The following is an 18,111-nucleotide window of genomic DNA, read 5'->3' on the forward strand; positions in this document are numbered from 1 at the left end:
GAAAATAATTTTTATTAAACCTCTGCTTCCAATTAATCTGGTAAAATGCAGAACATGGAGGCTGTATAAAACAGCTACCCACAGAGGGAAGAAAGATACATATAAGTTTTATTAAATAGTTTATGGGCAAGAACCTTAAGGCCGCCAGAGGAAAAGCAAGCATAAAAGAAACAGAATTTTAGTGACCATTTCTGCACAGTGTCTAGAAGAATTGTGTGGTCTGATTAATGATCAGTGAGCACATGATCTATTATGTGTCAGCCAGCTTCAGAAATACATAACAATTTCCCTTGTTAATGCATAACCATTCTGAGAGGCTTTTATTTTTTAGAAACTTTAATGTCTAACTGTAAATGGGTCACGATTTCATAAATTAATGTCGCTGCTTGATTTCCAACACATAATTCATTCTTAGAAAGTGTATTGCTCATCGAAAAGGCACTTTAGCCTGGTAAACAATAAATAATGTCCATTAAATAGCATTAAGTCAAACTGCTCATTTACAAGATTATGTCATACCATTAAGAGGAAAAATACAGTGGGAGAGGGTAACAATATTAGCCAACAAACCATGAAGGGGTGGCAGAGCTGCTGGCTACATTTTATACTACAATATTTCTAATATTATATTGTGAGCATGTTTGTGAGTGAATGAAGATGGCCGATAATGATATCAGGAGATTTAACAAAGGCATTACATAAGCTTAATCAACAGCTCCCGACACAAACACACAAAACAGAACTCGGAACCAAAACGGTTCGGGTACAAAATATTGCTGATTATAAAGAGTCATTTAGTTCAGAATTTGTCAAGATGACAGTCAGATCCATATACTGTTGAACAAGCCTTAGATCTGTACAATTAGTAGCTTCAATCCGTCATTAGAGTGATGAATATGATGTGAGCATTTGTGTCTGATTATTACAGTATTATTAGACACAGGGCGTGTGTGGTTTTAATGATAAAGAGTTTTTTATAAAAAAAAAAAAAAGTAATTTACAAACCATTATGTCACAATAAACCTGTAAGACTTTTTTTTTTTGTAGAACACATCCTGGCCACCCTTTTTCATTTAATGAAAACAAACAGGGACTGGGGCTGTCAAGCTCAGAAAATGACAAAACAAAATCACCATAAAGTGAAGTAAAAGTGGTCCGTGCGACTTATGCATAATATTCCAAGTCTTCTGAAGACATATGATAACTTTGTGTGCGGAAAGGACCGAAATTTGTAATTTTTCTTTGAAAATCTTGACACACGCCATAGCTTTCCTTGACGTGTTCCTTTGACATCAGAGTCGTGAATGAATCATTCTTCTGAGTTGGATATTTGCAATGAATCAGGATGATCGCTTCATGAATCAAACTGATCCGGTTCTCGAGTTAAACTCACTGATTCAATACTCCGGTTGCAGTGGTTAATAGCCTACTGGAATAAACAACTTAAATTCGGATCTGATCTTCACACAAAGCTATCATTTGACTTCAGGAGACATTGGCAATATGGCAAAAGTCATACAGACTTGACAGACACACTCATTTCATTTGCTTTAATTATATAGAAAAGAGTGGCCAGTATATTCTTCAAAAATTTACCTTTTTGCAAGCAAGTCAGTCATACAGGTTCGGAACAACATGAGGGTGAATAAATGATGACAAGATTTTCATTTTTGGGTGAACTATCCTTTTAAATTAAACACTCCATACTCAAAGCTCAGAACATAGAAGATGGTGCAAGGCTATTCTAAAAGTCGTGTTCAAGCGCAATGGTAACAGAACCTTCCTGGGGTGTAGGGCCAATCATAAGAGGCTGTTTGAAGGACACCGCCTTCATCATACAAACCCCACCCTCACAAAGGCAGCAGTAGACCCAGGCATCAAGTGTTAATGTTGGGTTTGGAGCCAGAGGGACTGCTGGGATGGACAAGAGGATAGAGATGGGTTTGGAGATATCACCGATGTTCCCTGTCACATCTTGCCCTTCCAGTAACCAATCATTACCTGCAGAGGAAAACACAGTGAACTCAGTGTGTGGTCAACAACAATTCCTGTAATGTTTGATATTCCTGGCTGATGTTTAAAAGGTACTGGTTCCTAAAGAATCATGTAACATGACATCCACCCACACAATTAACTTTTTCTGGCAATTATTTGTGCATTTCAGTATGCATGCAAGCACACTTGAAGAATGGAATCCTGTGCACTGGAAAAGAAATTCCGTTAGTTCAAGGCTGTACACAGCAGAGTGCACCAGGTATGCGTCACTGGCCTTGAATCAAGGGCAGACTGCTAAGACGAGTGCCAGATAGAATTAGAGCAGTGTCCAATCACATGATCCCCAGTGAGTGGGAAGACAGGAGAGGAAGTGAGCTAAAACCTATGAGACCAAATTTTCTGTTTCACCTCACTCAGTGTACACTCCAGAGTCAGAAATAAACTTTTCCATTAAGGGGCAATACTTGCCCCCAGAGTTGTTTTTAGGGACATGTTCAGCTTTATGAAGTATATTTTTAGAGAATATTTTTTCAAACTGTATAAAAATGCACACTGTGCATCAACTTGGGTCAAATATATCAATTTTATCATTTAATTAAAGGTGAAGTGTGTATTTTCTGCACCACAGGCTGGTCGGTATGCCCAATAAAATAAAAATAGAGCAGAGCAATGTTTTGATGCCGTCAGTTTTTATACTTTTGGGTGGAAAAAAAATGAACATTAAGCTTTGAACATTAAGCTGGGATTTTAACAACTTTCAAAGGCTGTGAATACTTATGTACATGTGATTTTTTTTCGTTTTTTATTTTTAATAAATTTGCAAAGATTTCAAACAAACTTCTTTCACATTGTCATTATGGGGTATTGTTTGTAGAATTTTGAGGAAAATAATGAATTTAATCCATTTTGGAATAAGGCTGTAACATAACAAAATGTGGAAAAAGTGAAGCGCTGTGAATACTTTCCGGATGCACTGTATGCTACAAATAGTAAGTCTTACCTACAAATTAAAATCAACAAACTCATTTTATGCAATTGTGTGTATAACTAGGCCTAAAGTAGAGGATTAATATATCAGATGTTACAAATAGAAAGTCTTAACTACAAATTTAAATCAACAAACTCATTTTATGCGATTATGTGTATAACTTGCTGATAAATGTGTATAACCAGTAGTGTATTAATATATCAGATGTTACAAATAGGAAATAGAATAAGAATACACTACAGGGTAATTATTTACCTTCATTTTCAATTTGGGGGCATTTTCCCCCTGATCCCCCATAAATTTCTAACCCTGATAAAACACCTATCGAGCCATAAAACAGACTAGCAGAAAAAAACGTTTTTCATTTACATGACGACAATTATCTATAACTATAATCTAAAATATATTATAACACTCGTATTCTATAACATACAAACACAATGTTCACTGTTTACTAGTACACACACAAAGCCACACACAAACAAGCACTCACAGTATTCTGTTACATAGTCAAAGTCAGACAGACCTATTAGTTAATGTTTCTGAGCCTTTTTCGCCCACTGTCAGTCAGGCTTATTTTATGAAGCCTAAATGGATATCTTTGTTGCAATTATGCAGGTGAGCCCCACTTCAAATCACAACCATCTGCATAAATTAATTAGTTGCTTGTTTACTGGATGGTAGAACGTTCTGTTGTGGAACTTAAACAACCAGTGTGCTACGAGTACAAGTCTCTGGTGCCTCGACTGATTATCAATCATGAAAGATGTGCGTTTGGGTGGGACTGACATTTTTGTGGAGAGTGGAGAGAGGCCAAGAGAATAGACAACAGGAAAGACAAATGTTGCAGCAGACAGGAGGCAGAATGATGGGGCAGAAATGATGATGCTAAAAAAAATGACTGAGGCAGAGAAAATATGGGTAAGCTAGAATAAAGGGTTGACCATGTGTTGGGAGGCACAGAGAATTGTTTATTTATCCTTGGATTGTCGCCCAGTACGGCCAGCTGGTCCATGAAGCCTGCTGAAAATGTGTGAACACAGCAATCTAGCTAACAGAATGCTATATGTCAAACTGTGGTATTCCTGAGTTACAATGTACAAGGTGGGAAAACTGTATGTAAATAAATGTGTAGTTGACGAAAAGAAAATCTATTTTATGTGGTGGATTGTACACTGCAGGACTGAAAAAATGTACCTAATGAAACTAATTCCACATAAGCATTAGCAAATTAATAGTAGGTGGTAGAACTTAACATTTTTTTTTGGCTTCTAAGCTTGAAAAATGTCATTATTTCCTGTTGGGGTCCATATAATCAACATTTTCAGGGATCCTATGAGGTTACCCATTTAAAATGGATTTTGTGAGTCACTCCACAAGATTCAATAATTGGTGAAAACATTTTACAATCAAGTAATATGAATATAAAATTCATGACCAGTCCTTTTTGGAAACGGACCCCAATTAGATAATATTATTATATTTAAAAAGTATTTCTATCCACATAAAAACACAATTTGAATAGATAATGTTGTTTTTAGACAAAATAGGTGTTGAAATAATATTGGCTTTTTGTTTGAGGACAGTAAATGCACATCAAGTCAACTGCCCAAATTAATTTTATATAAAATGCATGGCACAATGTAAATGTAAAATGCATATGACATGAATACCAACCAGTTTCCATGTGCAATTGAAAAAAGAACCCAGTATACACTCGTTAGCCACGTTTCCACTATCGGGCCAAATGAGGGTGTGCTAGTGCGTGCCAGGGCCAGTTGCATTCCCTGTCTCTTCCGAGGCTTCGTCGTGCTGCCTCGGGGCTTTCTCGGAGCCAACGGCCAATGGCCTTAGGCCCGCTGACTACCCTTGGGCCAAACAAGGCCAATTGGGGAGTGAGGCGGGGTCAGTGTCAAAGGCAGAGTGTTGCTGAACTTGCCAGGTTGTGCATCCAGCGCACAACGGTACAGGTTTGGGGAAAAAATAAAATTGCGGGTACAGTACAAATTCGTTAAAATGCACAATGGACAAAGCGGTTCCCCAAGAAAGAACTTTCCAAGGGTCCAGATCATGGACGGTGTGCAGGGACACTGTCCCGCTGTTAGTGAAGAGACCACTCAGGACACCATGGCAGTTACAGCCGGTGAGTTATCAACCCTAACTTATCTTGCTAGCTAACTAGCTAATGTTTATATATGATTTAAACTCAATATTCTAGATAACTAGATAACATAATACCTCAGCTTGAGTTTTCCTCTTGTTTATGAAATGTGCGGGCTGTGTGACGTTGGCACCAGGGCAGCATATTAAGGGCGGGTTTAAGGCAACGCTGCGGGGCTATTGGCTTGATCGTGGGAACGCAGATCGATTTTGGCCTTGCGGCTCTAGGTCTGATGATATTGGCCCCAGCTGGCCAGTTGATAGCCCTGGCTCACACTGGCCCGACAGTGGAAAAGCCTGTCTGGCTAATTTTGCAAGTTATATGGCAAACTATGCTTGGCTCATACACTCACTCAGCACTTTATTAGGAACACTGTGGCCCTAACAAAGTGCCCGACATGGTCTTCTGTTGTTGTAGCTCATCCGCCTCAAGGACGTGTTGTCAAGTTATTTTTATTTGTATAGTGCTTTTCACAACACACATCGTTTCAAAGCAGCTTTACAGAAAATCATGCATTAACAGAAAATGAAACTGTAATATCTATAAAGTCTTAGTCATCATTGTGTAGTTTGATTAAATGATTGTAAATTGTGTATAAAAATAAATACTTTAAATAATTTTACAAATAAATTGTATTTAGAATCCCACTGAGCAAGCTGAAGGTGACAGTACACAATGTGTTGTGCATTCTGAGATGCTATTCTACTCACTACAAATGTACAGAGTGCTTATCTGAGTTACCGTAGCCTTTCTGTCAGCTCGAACCAGTCTGGCAATTCTCCGTTGACCTCTCTCATCAACAAGGCTTTATGTTTACAGAACTGTTACTCACTGGATGCTTTTTGTTTTTGGCACCATTCTGAGTAAACTCTAGAGACTATTTAACGTGAAAGTCCCAGGAGATCAGCAGTTACAGAAATACTCAAACCACCCTGTCTGGCACCAAATATTATGCCACGGTCAAAATCACTGAGATCAAATTTTTTCCCCATCCTTGTGGTTGATGTGAACATTAACTGAAGCTCCTGACCCATATCTGCATTATTTTATGCACTGCTGCCACACGACTGGCTGATTAGATAATCGCATGAATAAGTAGGTGTACAGGTGTACCTAATAAAGTGCTCCGTGAGTGTAGATGCTCTTGCTGAGTGCATTTTGATTTTGTACCTTCTGCTGACAGGCTCCAGAAACTAGGAGCTTCTTCAGTCAGTTTGGTCCTAGTCGGCAGTGCCAATTTCAGTAAGAGAGTAACAGACTGCCCTGAAGACACATTGATTGATGGCATGGTAAGGACTGGGGCTGATCTGGGAAGCTTGGGAAGCTTTTTTGGGACTGCTGCATTGGTAGTGGTTTTGAGGATAGTATCAACCTGTGGCTCCCCTACAACAGGAAACTGTAGAAGGAAAAACAGAGAAACTGAAAAGCTGGCCAATAAAACATTTAGAATGACAACTTACCATACAGTACATACCCACGCATCTGCACAAAACCCATGTGTGGAACTTACCAAAGAGACTGTTTTGGTCTCCAGATCCAGGACTTTGATGCAATGGTTGTTGGTGTCTGCCACATACAGCAGCTTTCCCCCATCACCCACACACAAGCCTCCAGGTTCATTGAAGCTGGACTCCAGGAAGCCCTGGCCAAGATCATTCCCAGCATCCCCAGAGCCTGCCAACACCTTACAGTGCTTAGTCTTTGGATCCACCACTTTGATCTGCAACAGAGGACCACTTCTGTCACACCCGTGGGCCATTGGTAGTTTAACCCGTGCAAATCTCATTACCAATATACTACAGTGTTCAGAGTGGTTGCGAGGGCTTTGTTTTCAGGGCAAAAGACAATAAACAATCTATGTGGACCAATGAGATGGTGTGGGTTTCAAATTCAGCAAGCGGTACTCTATAACATTGTGACCTTGAGAAAGTACTTAACCCCTGGTTACAAGTGGATTGTCCCATTAACTTAATACCCCATTCTATAGCAACATAATTTACTGTATGTTGTTTAAATTCCACCAGCACCAAAATACGTGGCAAATAAAGTCTCTATTCGAGATGTAAAATGAAAGTCATTCAATGAGACTCAAGTAAAATGCTTTTACATCTGGTGCAGACACTGACCTTGTGGTTGTAGGAATCGGCCACATAGAGGAGGCTTCTGCCCTCGTCCCAGGAGACTCCCAAAGGATGCTGCAGCTTTGCATCCACACCCTTACCATCAACGTCTCCAAATGCAAACAAGTTCTGCTCAAACAAAGAGAAAACACCACCTTAAAGGCCATGCATGAGCCAATGTCACGCTTTGGTGCAAAGTTATGAGAACTTCTAAATGAGCCTTTTCTGTATATTTACTATCTCTATGGTGGTCTAATATGCATACTAAGTTACGGGGTGTTACAAGGAAAGAAAAAAAAAAAGCTCATTAGTCTGATGACCAAATATGGCAAAATCCAATCCATTCTCATTCCCTGCCAGAAGAAAACAGTCTACTCAAAGGAAATCTAGCAGATCTGAAAAATGTCTCCACTGCTCCAAGGAATGTAGAAAAATTGTTTCTCATTTAAGTCGCCTAGGTTCATTAAATGATAAAAATTGCCCCACAACTTCATTTATTAAATGTCCCCTTGCATTAGCTTTGGGATCTTGTACTGCCAAACAAACTTGTACAAAGAACTGCTTTACACAGCATGCAATGCTCTCAAATCTGACATGTAATCAACTGTGATAATTTATGACCCCATAAATATTCAAGACTTTTCCTGTGGTGTTCTGCTAAAAGTGAACTTGATAACAGCACCCTCCTTCCCTTATAAAGTATGTGCAAGAGGACAAAGTGCAGAGAAGGGAAATTATCTGATGTTATCTCATGTCTGATCATAAGACATTATGGTCTACATGACCAAAGACCTGTCAGGCCGAAAGTCTCATCTGATCCCTGTTTAACATCCTTATATGGAGACTCAAGTCAAGTTTAACAAGACCTTCAAACATCTCCCTTGGTGTCTGATTGACTTATAAATTCATTGCGTTAAACCCAGCTGTTTGGAGACATCTAAAACCCCGTATATATCTGTGATCGGACATGCGAACACAGCAGATAAGGCTCACCAGAGGGTCTCTCTCTCCCCCCACCACATGTTTGACTGCTCCATCTTTTAGGGAAAGGCTGCGGATGGTGCTGCTCTCACTGTCCGCAATGAAGAGACACTCCCAGGGCTCCATCGGAGCAAGAGCCAGGCCTGATGGCTGGGCCAGACCTGCTTTATGAGGGTATGCATTATTTCTATTCTCCTCATTCCCACTGCCCGCAAAGCGCACACATGTTCCTTTTTTGCTTTCGCTGGAGAAAGGATTAGATAAAAATGGTTAAGTCTGATTAGAATGATTATATGGCACAATAAACATTACCTCTTAATTTGTCTGACTCTAAAACGAGAGTCGGAATTGTGATAACATGGACATAATATTCACTATTAGGTTCTAATTGCATGTAAGAGCTTATCAGGTTTAAACAAAGTACTGTAGTTGCCAAATGTCTTTTTTAAACAAAATCACATTTAAGGATTGTGTAATTTCTGCATCACTAACGTCACCAAACAGGATTGCAAAAATAACTTTCCTAACCACGCTCTCTTGCTCCCATTGGTTGCAAAAATATGGAAATCTTGATGTATGTTGCACATTCATGAGCACTATGAGAGGAGCTTACTGACAGTGGCTCATAGGTTCACACAAGAACATGCGATGTTTACTGCTAAAAACAATGCAAGTTCTCACTTGAACGCGCATCCAAAAAAACGACACTTAAATCTTAAATAATGTTGTTTTTTAACTTGTACTTTAGCTGACATCTTAAAGCTGTTATCTGTGCTCGCTGCATTTGTAAAAATTACAGTAGAAATGTCACGTTCACAAACAGAACACAAAGTTAAGAGTTTGTTGTATCAGGATGGTCAGAACCCTTTCCGCCAGCATTGCGTGGTTGCCCAGTAGATGACATCCTCAGGCAGCCCCGTGGACTGCTTTGTCTGTACTGAATATAGACACTGAGAACACAGGCAGACGAGCTCACCTCCCTTTGGGAAGCTTCCCGTCTTCCAGGAAGAGAGCCCAGATCTGATGCGTTCCTGCCATGGCTATCCACAATACATCACCACCTGCATAAATGAATACAGCACAAAAAACAAAAACATTCAGCATTTTCTAAGAGATAATGTTGATTATCTTGTTAAACAAAACAGCTTATCAGTCAAGTGTACATAAAACAAACACCTTGCAGGGTTTGAAGGGATAGTTCACCCAAAAATTAAAATTTTGTCAGTATTTTCTCATGACTTAATTTCTACCGTGGTACACCAATGATAATATTAGGTAAAATGTTAGCCACAGTCACCATTCACTTTTATTGTATGAAAACAGTTCCAGTAACAGTGAATGGAGACTGAGGATAACATTATGCCTAACATCTCATTTGTGTACCACGGAAGAAAATCATGAGGGTTTTTAAATGATGACAATCATTTTTGGGTAAACAATCCCTTTAAAACAGCCCTTGCAACTTCTAAAATAGTATGGACAACCTTTGTATCTAATCTTACCTTACTTGGCTGCTTAGCTGATCTCTTTATTAAATCTTATCAGTGCATGCATGCATGGCTATTCATTTCAAAGGTATCTATGCCATAATCAGTATTCTAAATGAGTCTGCTTACATGTATATAAAGGAACATATGGTGTGTGTTGGTGTCCAATTTGACCACCTGTCACATGTTGGAGCCATAAGTCAACTACACGGACTACAAGCTCCATTTTTTACACCACATTTTGTCACCTGTGAATGGAGTACACATTGGTGTTCCATTATTTATTTTAAATACATCAAAAGGGACACATTCCATATTATTTAGATAGAGATGTGTTCTATATGTTCTATTATTATCTAAAACAAAATTAACATTGCATTAAAAGTCTGTACCCAGCTCGTATAATATTTACTCAGACGAACAACATTCTAAAAGTTAAGCACATTCTTTCACTGAGCTTTTGTTGATAAAATTTCATTTTATTTTCAACCCTCATATTTTGTGGAAAGTTCCACAAGACAATGCATAGAAATGCTTTGGAGGACTAGAATGCTATGGTGTCCAGCACAGCCGATACATAACAAATCAGTTTAAATAGCACATGGAGGGCCACTAATAGTCAAGAGCATTTCACTGCATTTTCTCTTTGAGGAATCAGGAATGAGGGGCTCTGTACTTAAGTCTAACAATAGCCTTCTAATGGTACTGCGCTTATCAGAGACAATTTCTCTGCTGGGATGGAGCCTAACAACATGCATTCAAGAAAACGTGAACAGAGGGAAAGAGTGAGAAAAAGAAAGAGGGAAAAGGAAAGAATGGAGATGAAGGGAACAGAGCTCTTCTCACACAGCATTTCAAAGGGAACAGAGAAGGATGGAAAGGAAAAAACAAAGAACAGTGATTAATGAAATCAGTAAAATGGTTCAGTCATAAGACATGCTGAAGGACTTGCACATTACAATTAAACTTTTGAATGATAAAGTGGAACACACTAAGTAATAATGTGTGTGTGTTTTTTGTTTTTTTTTGCTTCAGATGAGCCATTTTACTTGGGTCTCCATTAAATCAAACATTCAACGTAATTGTAGCATTAAATTTAGGGATAGACTGACATATTATCCAGGCTTATTAATCAGTCATTATTTGGCTATTTTGATATTAAATCGCATTAACTGATAACCGTGTCGGCCTGGCCAATTAACAGAAGTTTAAGGATTTTTACAAATTTAAAACACAAAACGTTATGAAGTAAAATGAAGAACAAATATGAAGGAATATTCTGGGTTCAATACAAGTTAAGCTCAATAGAAAGAATTTGTGGCAATATGTTGATTAACACACTTATTGTTTACATTTTGTGACTATACTTTTGAAATAATGAGTATGTTAATGTTTACGGATTGGCCCCATTCACTTCCATTATAAGTGCCTCACTGGAACCCAGATTTTTGCTTAAAAAAAAAAAAAATGTATCCCCTTTTTCTCCCAATTTGGAATGCCCAATTCCCACTTCTTAGTAGGTCCTTGTGGTGGCGCGGTTACGGTTACAAGTCTCAGTTGCCTCCGCTTCTGAGATAGACAGTCTGCGCATTTTATCACGTGGCTAGCTGTGCATGACACCACGGAGACTCACAGCATTAGAGGCTCATGCTACTCTCTGCAATCCACGCACAACTTACCATGCGCCCCATTGAGAGCAAGAACTCCTAATCACGACCATGAGGAGGTTACCCCATGTGACTCTACCCTCCCTAGCAACTGGACCAATTTGGTTGCTTAAGAGACCAGGCTGGAGTCACTCAGCACGCCCTGGATTCGAACTCACGACTCCAGGGGTGGTAGTCAGCGTCAATACTCGCTGAGCTACCCAGGCCCCCAGATTTCTGCTTTTTTTAAAAGAGGTGCAAGTCAAAATTAATATTTGTGGTAATCAATATTATGCCACAAATGCTGGTCGATTGAGCTTCACTTGTATCGAACCCAGAATATTCCTTTAAGACTCTCCACCATTTCTTAGTCATAACTCATATAAGCAAATTTCTTACACTGACGATATGAACTCCTTATTATAGGTCAGATTTCCTGGATTCCATTGAAGCATCTCAAATCATGCTGCCATTAAAGCAAAAAGGGACATACCAAATACTAATTTCTAATAAATTAGAACTAGCAATGCACCTATGTATCAGCCAATCATTGGTATCGGCCAATAAAAGCAATTATCTGCACCATAGGATGTCGGCTGACTGTATACAAATATCCAATGATCTGGGCCGATTATTTCCCGTCAATCAAAAGGGCACGGAAAAACATGTCAGACAGTTTATTAGCCTACAACTTGTGCTGTTGGTGTAAGAAAATGTCAGTTGTGTGGAACTGTTTTGAATTGGGTGACTATGATAGCAAAGTTGCAATTTATTAAGCTTTGCACTGCTAGAATTTCACAAGGTGAAACTAACGTTAATTACCATCAAGTGCCTTTTGTTTCAGTGTTTTGTTTATAGACCATATTCACAGCAGCACCATCTTTGATTTTTGACGGGAATGACAATGAGGCTGTGAGGGATAAACATACAGTCTCTTCAATGGATTGTACTGCAGTTTAAACTGTTTTTGGATTGTTCTGGGGACACATTGATAAAACATCTTTTCAAGAACATTCATTAGACAAAAAACTCAAGAAAAAATGTAGTTGTGGAAAATCAGATGTGATCTATAGGAGCTTTTTACAGTTTTATATGGTGCGTGCCATTGAAGAGATGTTAGTCTAACCCTCCTAGCCTCGTTTTCAATCCCATTAAAAATCAAAGATGGCGCTACCGTGAATAAGGTCTATAATGGGCACTAGTTACTCAGAAACATGGAAAACATGTATAGTAGAGACATGGAGAATAAAGTTTAGCCTAATTTAAATTACTTTTTAAGTTGTGTAATTTACCATAAAAAAAGAACCACCAAATTATGTGTCGGCAGATATTGTTCTAGATAATCAGATATTGTATCTGTGCATCCCTAATTAGAAAGATGCCAAACAAAAAGCAATTTCACAAGTTGTCTCACACTTTTGGACCCTCTGAATAAAGGCATTATATTAGCCATTCTGCTGTCTACATATCATAGCATCAACCATTGAAAAACCCATGTCGGTCAACCACTAATTAAATGATAAATGCATTTTGAAAAAAAAAAAAAAAAAACAAAAAAAAAACAAGTGACTTTAGCAGTTGCCTTGAGGCACATGATTCAGAGAAATCTTATTTTCTTAGCAGTACAATTTTCAAGAAAAGACATGACTGTTCTGAGAACAGATCTAATGCACAGCAGGGACATCAATGAGTGTGCTCCAAACACACGCTCAATAAATCAGACACACACTGCAACTACAGCATAGGCCCTCTTAAATAATGTTGACCACATCCAATTCTTCTGCTAACGTTAACTGAACAATATTGAAACTGAATAATGCAGAATGAATTGTTAAATGGCTTAAAATATAATAGTTTTAATTACAGTTTAAAATGAAAAGTCTGTTAAGTTATTTTTTTAGACCTGCAGGACTTCAAGTTCTAAGCAACTTTGTACAAAAGATATTACTATTTCAAAGGCATGAAAAAAAAAAAAAAAAAGAGCCAATCTTTGGCAAGACAATTCGTTAGAGGCAACATTTATTTAAAACCACATGAGTGCTTTTAATCATATCACCTTTTTTTTGGTGTCATGGGTTTGACTTGGACAACACTTAAACATTCGGCTCTTTATTACCAACTAGGAACCAACAGACCACACAATTTACTCCAGGGCCGCTTCAGACAATTTTAGCCATTTTAGCAGAACAAAGCTCTTTTTTCACCCAGCGTTGTGCACACTTGTGAACATCAAAGGCAAGTGTGGTATCTACAAAGCAAAGACTTCTGAGAACATCCTGATTAGAGATTCCAAGATGGAGAGGACAGATAGAGGGAACACGTGAAGATAGGTAGGGAAAAAAGGATGAATAAAAATGCCATACAAATGCTCCTGGCAGAATAATAAAATGTGGATTCAAAAGATTTTACATTTTATGAGCATGTAAGAAAGAGGAGGACAGAGTCAGCCTGATCTGAAAAGGAAAGAGCAGAACATACTGGAAGAGGATGATCAGTAAAATGAAATCATTACCTGCGTTGCCAAGGGTAACGTCCCAGGGTGAGCTGATTGGCTGTTGTGATCCTGGTGCACCGCCTTCTTTATCTGTGCCTTGCACTCCAATTCCAGCTAAGGTAGAAACTTTTCCCTCTAAAAGGTCGATCTAGAAAAAGGTTATATTGACGGTAGACAAAAATGGTAACAGAGGTTTCATGTTTTTAAAAGCACCAGTCAGAGTGAATATGGGTTAGAGCTGCCAGCGGGATGACTGGCTTGACCTGATGCTACTGATGTACCTTTCTAATGAGGTGGTTCTCTGTGTCAGCCACGTAAACCGTGTCTCCCTTTATGAACACCCCTTGCGGGGAGCAGAACCGTGCCTCAGACAGATCTCCATCTCTTCTTCCACTTGAGTGACCTAAGATAGACAAAGATAAAACAGTCTAAAAGCAGCCTAAAATAGCCTAAAACATTATACAATTGTGTTCTGCTATTGTGATACCTATACATTTAAACTCATTAAATATAGTTTAATAATGCAGAACATTGGTTGTATGAGATGTTGTAGTATAAAGCTTGTTCAGCCTTTTTGTCCATCGCAGTTAAAGGGATAGTTCAACCAAAAATGAAAATTTCTGTTATCAATTACACAACGGTGACTGAGAATTACATTCTGCCTAATTCTATGTGTTCCATGGAGGGTAAAACAAAAAATAGGTTTGGAGCAACATGAGGGTGAGTAAATGAATATTTTATCAGTTCTTACCCCCTACAGAGTGCAGCACCTGCCCAGTACTGGAGACAACCAGTATCCTGTGGTGTCCTGTGTCGGCAATAGCCAATCTCTTGCTGCTGGGGTCCATGGCTATTTTCCCAGGGAAGAAGAGGATGGAGGGGGGTAGGGAGTCTCTATACAGTTTTATTCTCAAACTATGGTCCTTCAGCAGCCCTTTTTCCCTGTAGTGTTTGAGGGCAGCTGTAGTGAAGAGGAAAAGCTGCTCCCGATGGCCTTCACCCACCAGGGAGAAAAGCAGGTTCCCCCGGGGTCCCAGCAGCACCAGCGTGGGCCAGCAGGACACTTCCAGTTCCTGCCACAGATGAGCATCACCATCATTCACTACAGGATGGGTGATGTTATATCTCAGCACGGCACTGCACACATTCTGTAGCACTTTCTCATTGGGGAATTTAGCCGAATGCACACCTACGACGACCAGACCGTCTGCAAGGAAGAGAGAGGGGGAAAAAAAATTAGGCTTTGCTACCACTGCATATAAATCTTTTTTTTTTTTTTTTTTTTTTTTTTAAAGTCTGATCACACTTCAGCTTTAAGCAAAAGCAAAACACACAGAGACATAAGAGAGTAGCTGTCATGGAAAGAGAGGATGGAAAACCAAGGTAAAAAAAACAATCCTTTCAAATCAATCCCAGGGAGCAAATCTCACCCCTTTAACAAAATGTTTCTGACATTGTTAGTGAGCCAAAAGAAATTGCATGGAAAGAAGAGGTATGGGATTGGAAAATGATGTAGAACATGCTTGAACCTGCATCCTGACAGGAGCACCACAACTCAAAACTGTTGGAAGCACATATGAAAATGACTGCTGCTCTACGGCTCTGGCATTCAAGGACTCTCATCACATTTAAGACTTGTGAGAGTAACAGAAAAACCAATAAAAAAAGTTAAAATAATAAAAAAAAAAAAGTCAGATTGCTTTGTCAGAAAGTGAGTATTATTTTAGCATCACCAGTAATGTGGATGAAAAAGAGAAAGTTTATATTCACAAAAAACTGCTGGCCTAGAAAGAACTTTATTAAAATGCCCTGAGGTAAATTTAGGCTTCTATTCTAAATGGTCCTTTAGAAAGAACTTTGATGTAATAATGATAGTTTAATTTATTCAGGTCTGGCCCCAAATCAAAAAGGAATGATAAAAGGACAGTGGGTTTATTTTTGTGCCTATTATTAAGATTTTCACAGACACTTTTTGTTCTTGTTCAAAGAAAATTTAGGTTCAACAAAGCTTTTCATTCTTATCTTCTCAAACAATACATACTCCCATGTTGCGTTGGTGTATGCACTTATTAAGGCTTTTGACAGATTTTTTCCTCTGATATTGAAAATCTTGTTTTATTGTCAACTACTTGAGTGTTCATTATTTATATTTGTCAACAGTACTACAACCCACTCTTAATGACTAATTTCCTTCCTTTTAAAGAAGTTGATAAAAAATAAAATAAAAACACCAACGAAGATAAGTGCTGGCCTACAGGCAGGGAAACTAAGAATAAAAGAATCTCAGAGGTACAGATTCTTACATAGGCAACTGAATGAGTGTTAAAACCAATCAGGGAAAACACAATGGTCTTGACTGAGAACTCATGCAGCCCCCAGGCATCCCATTATAACCATTGCATTCTGTTTGTTCCAGTCTCCTGCACCGCGCTATAGTCTGCGCTCACTCTGGCTGGCTAATTTAACAAAAATGTCAGCGGAACTTATCTGCCTTGTCACTGGCACTGACATTCCTCCATTCCGTATCCCGGGGGTGTGCAACACTGCCATTGATGAATGAAGCATGCAGACGTTGGTTTTAAAATTTCAGTTTCAGACGTTAATAAGAAGATAAAAATTCATAGGCTCAGCAGCAGAGACGGGAATCACATGCACGTACGGACCAGCATGCCATTTCAAAATGCTTTACCCTGCTTACTATTTGCCTATAAATGAATCTGAAACACACCTGGCTGGCATGGTTGAAAAATTATGATCAACGTGACATTAGTTTTCTGTAGTCTCCCCAGCTGTTTTTTTCCATACCAAGAGTAAAAAAATAAAAATAATAAAAAGCACGTTTTCACCTGAATTTCTATTTATGATGAGAAGTATGAGAGGGAGTTTTAGTAAGAAAATGAACAATTTGGTAGCTTACTGTTGTGTCAAGAGTAAAAAAAAAAAAAAGTGTTAAACATGAATGAATGAATATTTCATGTAAAAACCATGATTCATCAATAACAACTTTAATTTTTCTAAATTTAGGATAAAATTCAGAAACCCATGTGTACACAAAAATCCCTCCTAATGGACACAAAAATGTGAACAACGTATGAAACTGAATTATAAAGTGACATTACAAGTCTTATTTCAGAGTAACAAAGATAATGTGCATTTAATCTCAATACGAGAAATATTCTAGGTCAACAGATAGTGGATTTTGCTGATACCAACAACCAAGGTGGTGGAAAAGGCCGATAACAGATTGATCGGATGATAGTTTTTAAAATCAATTTATAGAAATGTAAAAAAAATAATAATAATAAAAATAAAAAAAAGCTTATTCTTTCCTTACTATGATGGGCACATACATAAAGTTAATACAATTCCAGATTCTGTTTGTTGTTTAACCAAAATCCCAATAGTTACCAGACAAATTTTTTAAAATTTGGAGCATAATGCAGAACTTTTAACTATAAACAAGCCTGAAACACATCAGGACTCTTATTTTGAAATGGAGACTTCGCCCTGTTACAATGCTCTGTATTAAATATGACCTAAATTAAGCTTTTTGCTATAGACATATATATATATATATGTCTATAGCACTCACTATATAACACTTGCTATAGCACTCACAGAGCACTTTATTAGGAACACTATGGTCCTAATAAAGTGCCCATCGTGGTCTTCTGCTGTTGTAGCACACCCACATCAAGGTTCGACAAGTTGTGCATTCCGAGATGCTATTTTGCTCACTACAATTTTACAGAGTAGATGAAGGGTTTATATTTCACTAGATGAGGTTTGAGGAATAAAGTTTATTATTATTATTCAAAAGATATGAAGTTGGTGATATTATGTATGAGCCCTGAGAAGTTGGCACCCCATATAATTAAATCATTACCAAATCTATACCATTTGTTTGTGCTCGTTTTGTGCTTTTAAAAGAAACATCATAAAGTAATCCTTTCTTTGTATTTAACAAGATAGCTTTTGGGAGCCGTGAAATCGCGTTACACCCCATACCAATCACTCTCACTTGTCTTCATCGTTTGTGCTCATTTCTAGTTTGTGCCGTGTTTGAAGCATTAACAAAGATTTAATCTAGCACTCCAAATACAACTACTAAAATTGTCCGTGTTTGTGCTGCAAATTATGATTCGTTTATAGGCTATGTGACATTGCTGAGCAAAGCTGTACATAAAGTTTATATAGGCTAATTATATTTTCGCAAGTAAATAGCCACAGTATTCTGCT

General features: G+C 38.2%; 1 protein-coding gene across 4 annotated transcripts in view; it reads right to left on the bottom strand.

Moving 5' to 3' along the window:
* The window catches only part of nhlrc2 (NHL repeat containing 2), a 26,288-nt gene continuing 8,177 nt past the window's right edge, over window positions 1-18,111 (bottom strand). For all 4 annotated transcript variants that reach the window (XM_051666882.1, XM_051666880.1, XM_051666879.1 and 1 more), the window contains exons 3-11: window positions 14,624-15,079; window positions 14,154-14,275; window positions 13,891-14,020; window positions 9,222-9,306; window positions 8,258-8,489; window positions 7,271-7,393; window positions 6,655-6,864; window positions 6,315-6,540; window positions 1-2,001 (exon numbers count right to left, since the gene is read on the bottom strand). In XM_051666882.1, the coding sequence (XP_051522842.1) occupies window positions 1,745-2,001; window positions 6,315-6,540; window positions 6,655-6,864; window positions 7,271-7,393; window positions 8,258-8,489; window positions 9,222-9,306; window positions 13,891-14,020; window positions 14,154-14,275; window positions 14,624-15,079 (1,841 nt within the window). In that variant the 3' untranslated portion in view covers window positions 1-1,744. The remainder of the gene's footprint in view (window positions 2,002-6,314; window positions 6,541-6,654; window positions 6,865-7,270; window positions 7,394-8,257; window positions 8,490-9,221; window positions 9,307-13,890; window positions 14,021-14,153; window positions 14,276-14,623; window positions 15,080-18,111) is intronic.

This window comes from Myxocyprinus asiaticus, chromosome 32 (genome assembly GCF_019703515.2).
Source record: "Myxocyprinus asiaticus isolate MX2 ecotype Aquarium Trade chromosome 32, UBuf_Myxa_2, whole genome shotgun sequence".
Classification (NCBI taxonomy): Eukaryota; Metazoa; Chordata; class Actinopteri; order Cypriniformes; family Catostomidae; genus Myxocyprinus; species Myxocyprinus asiaticus.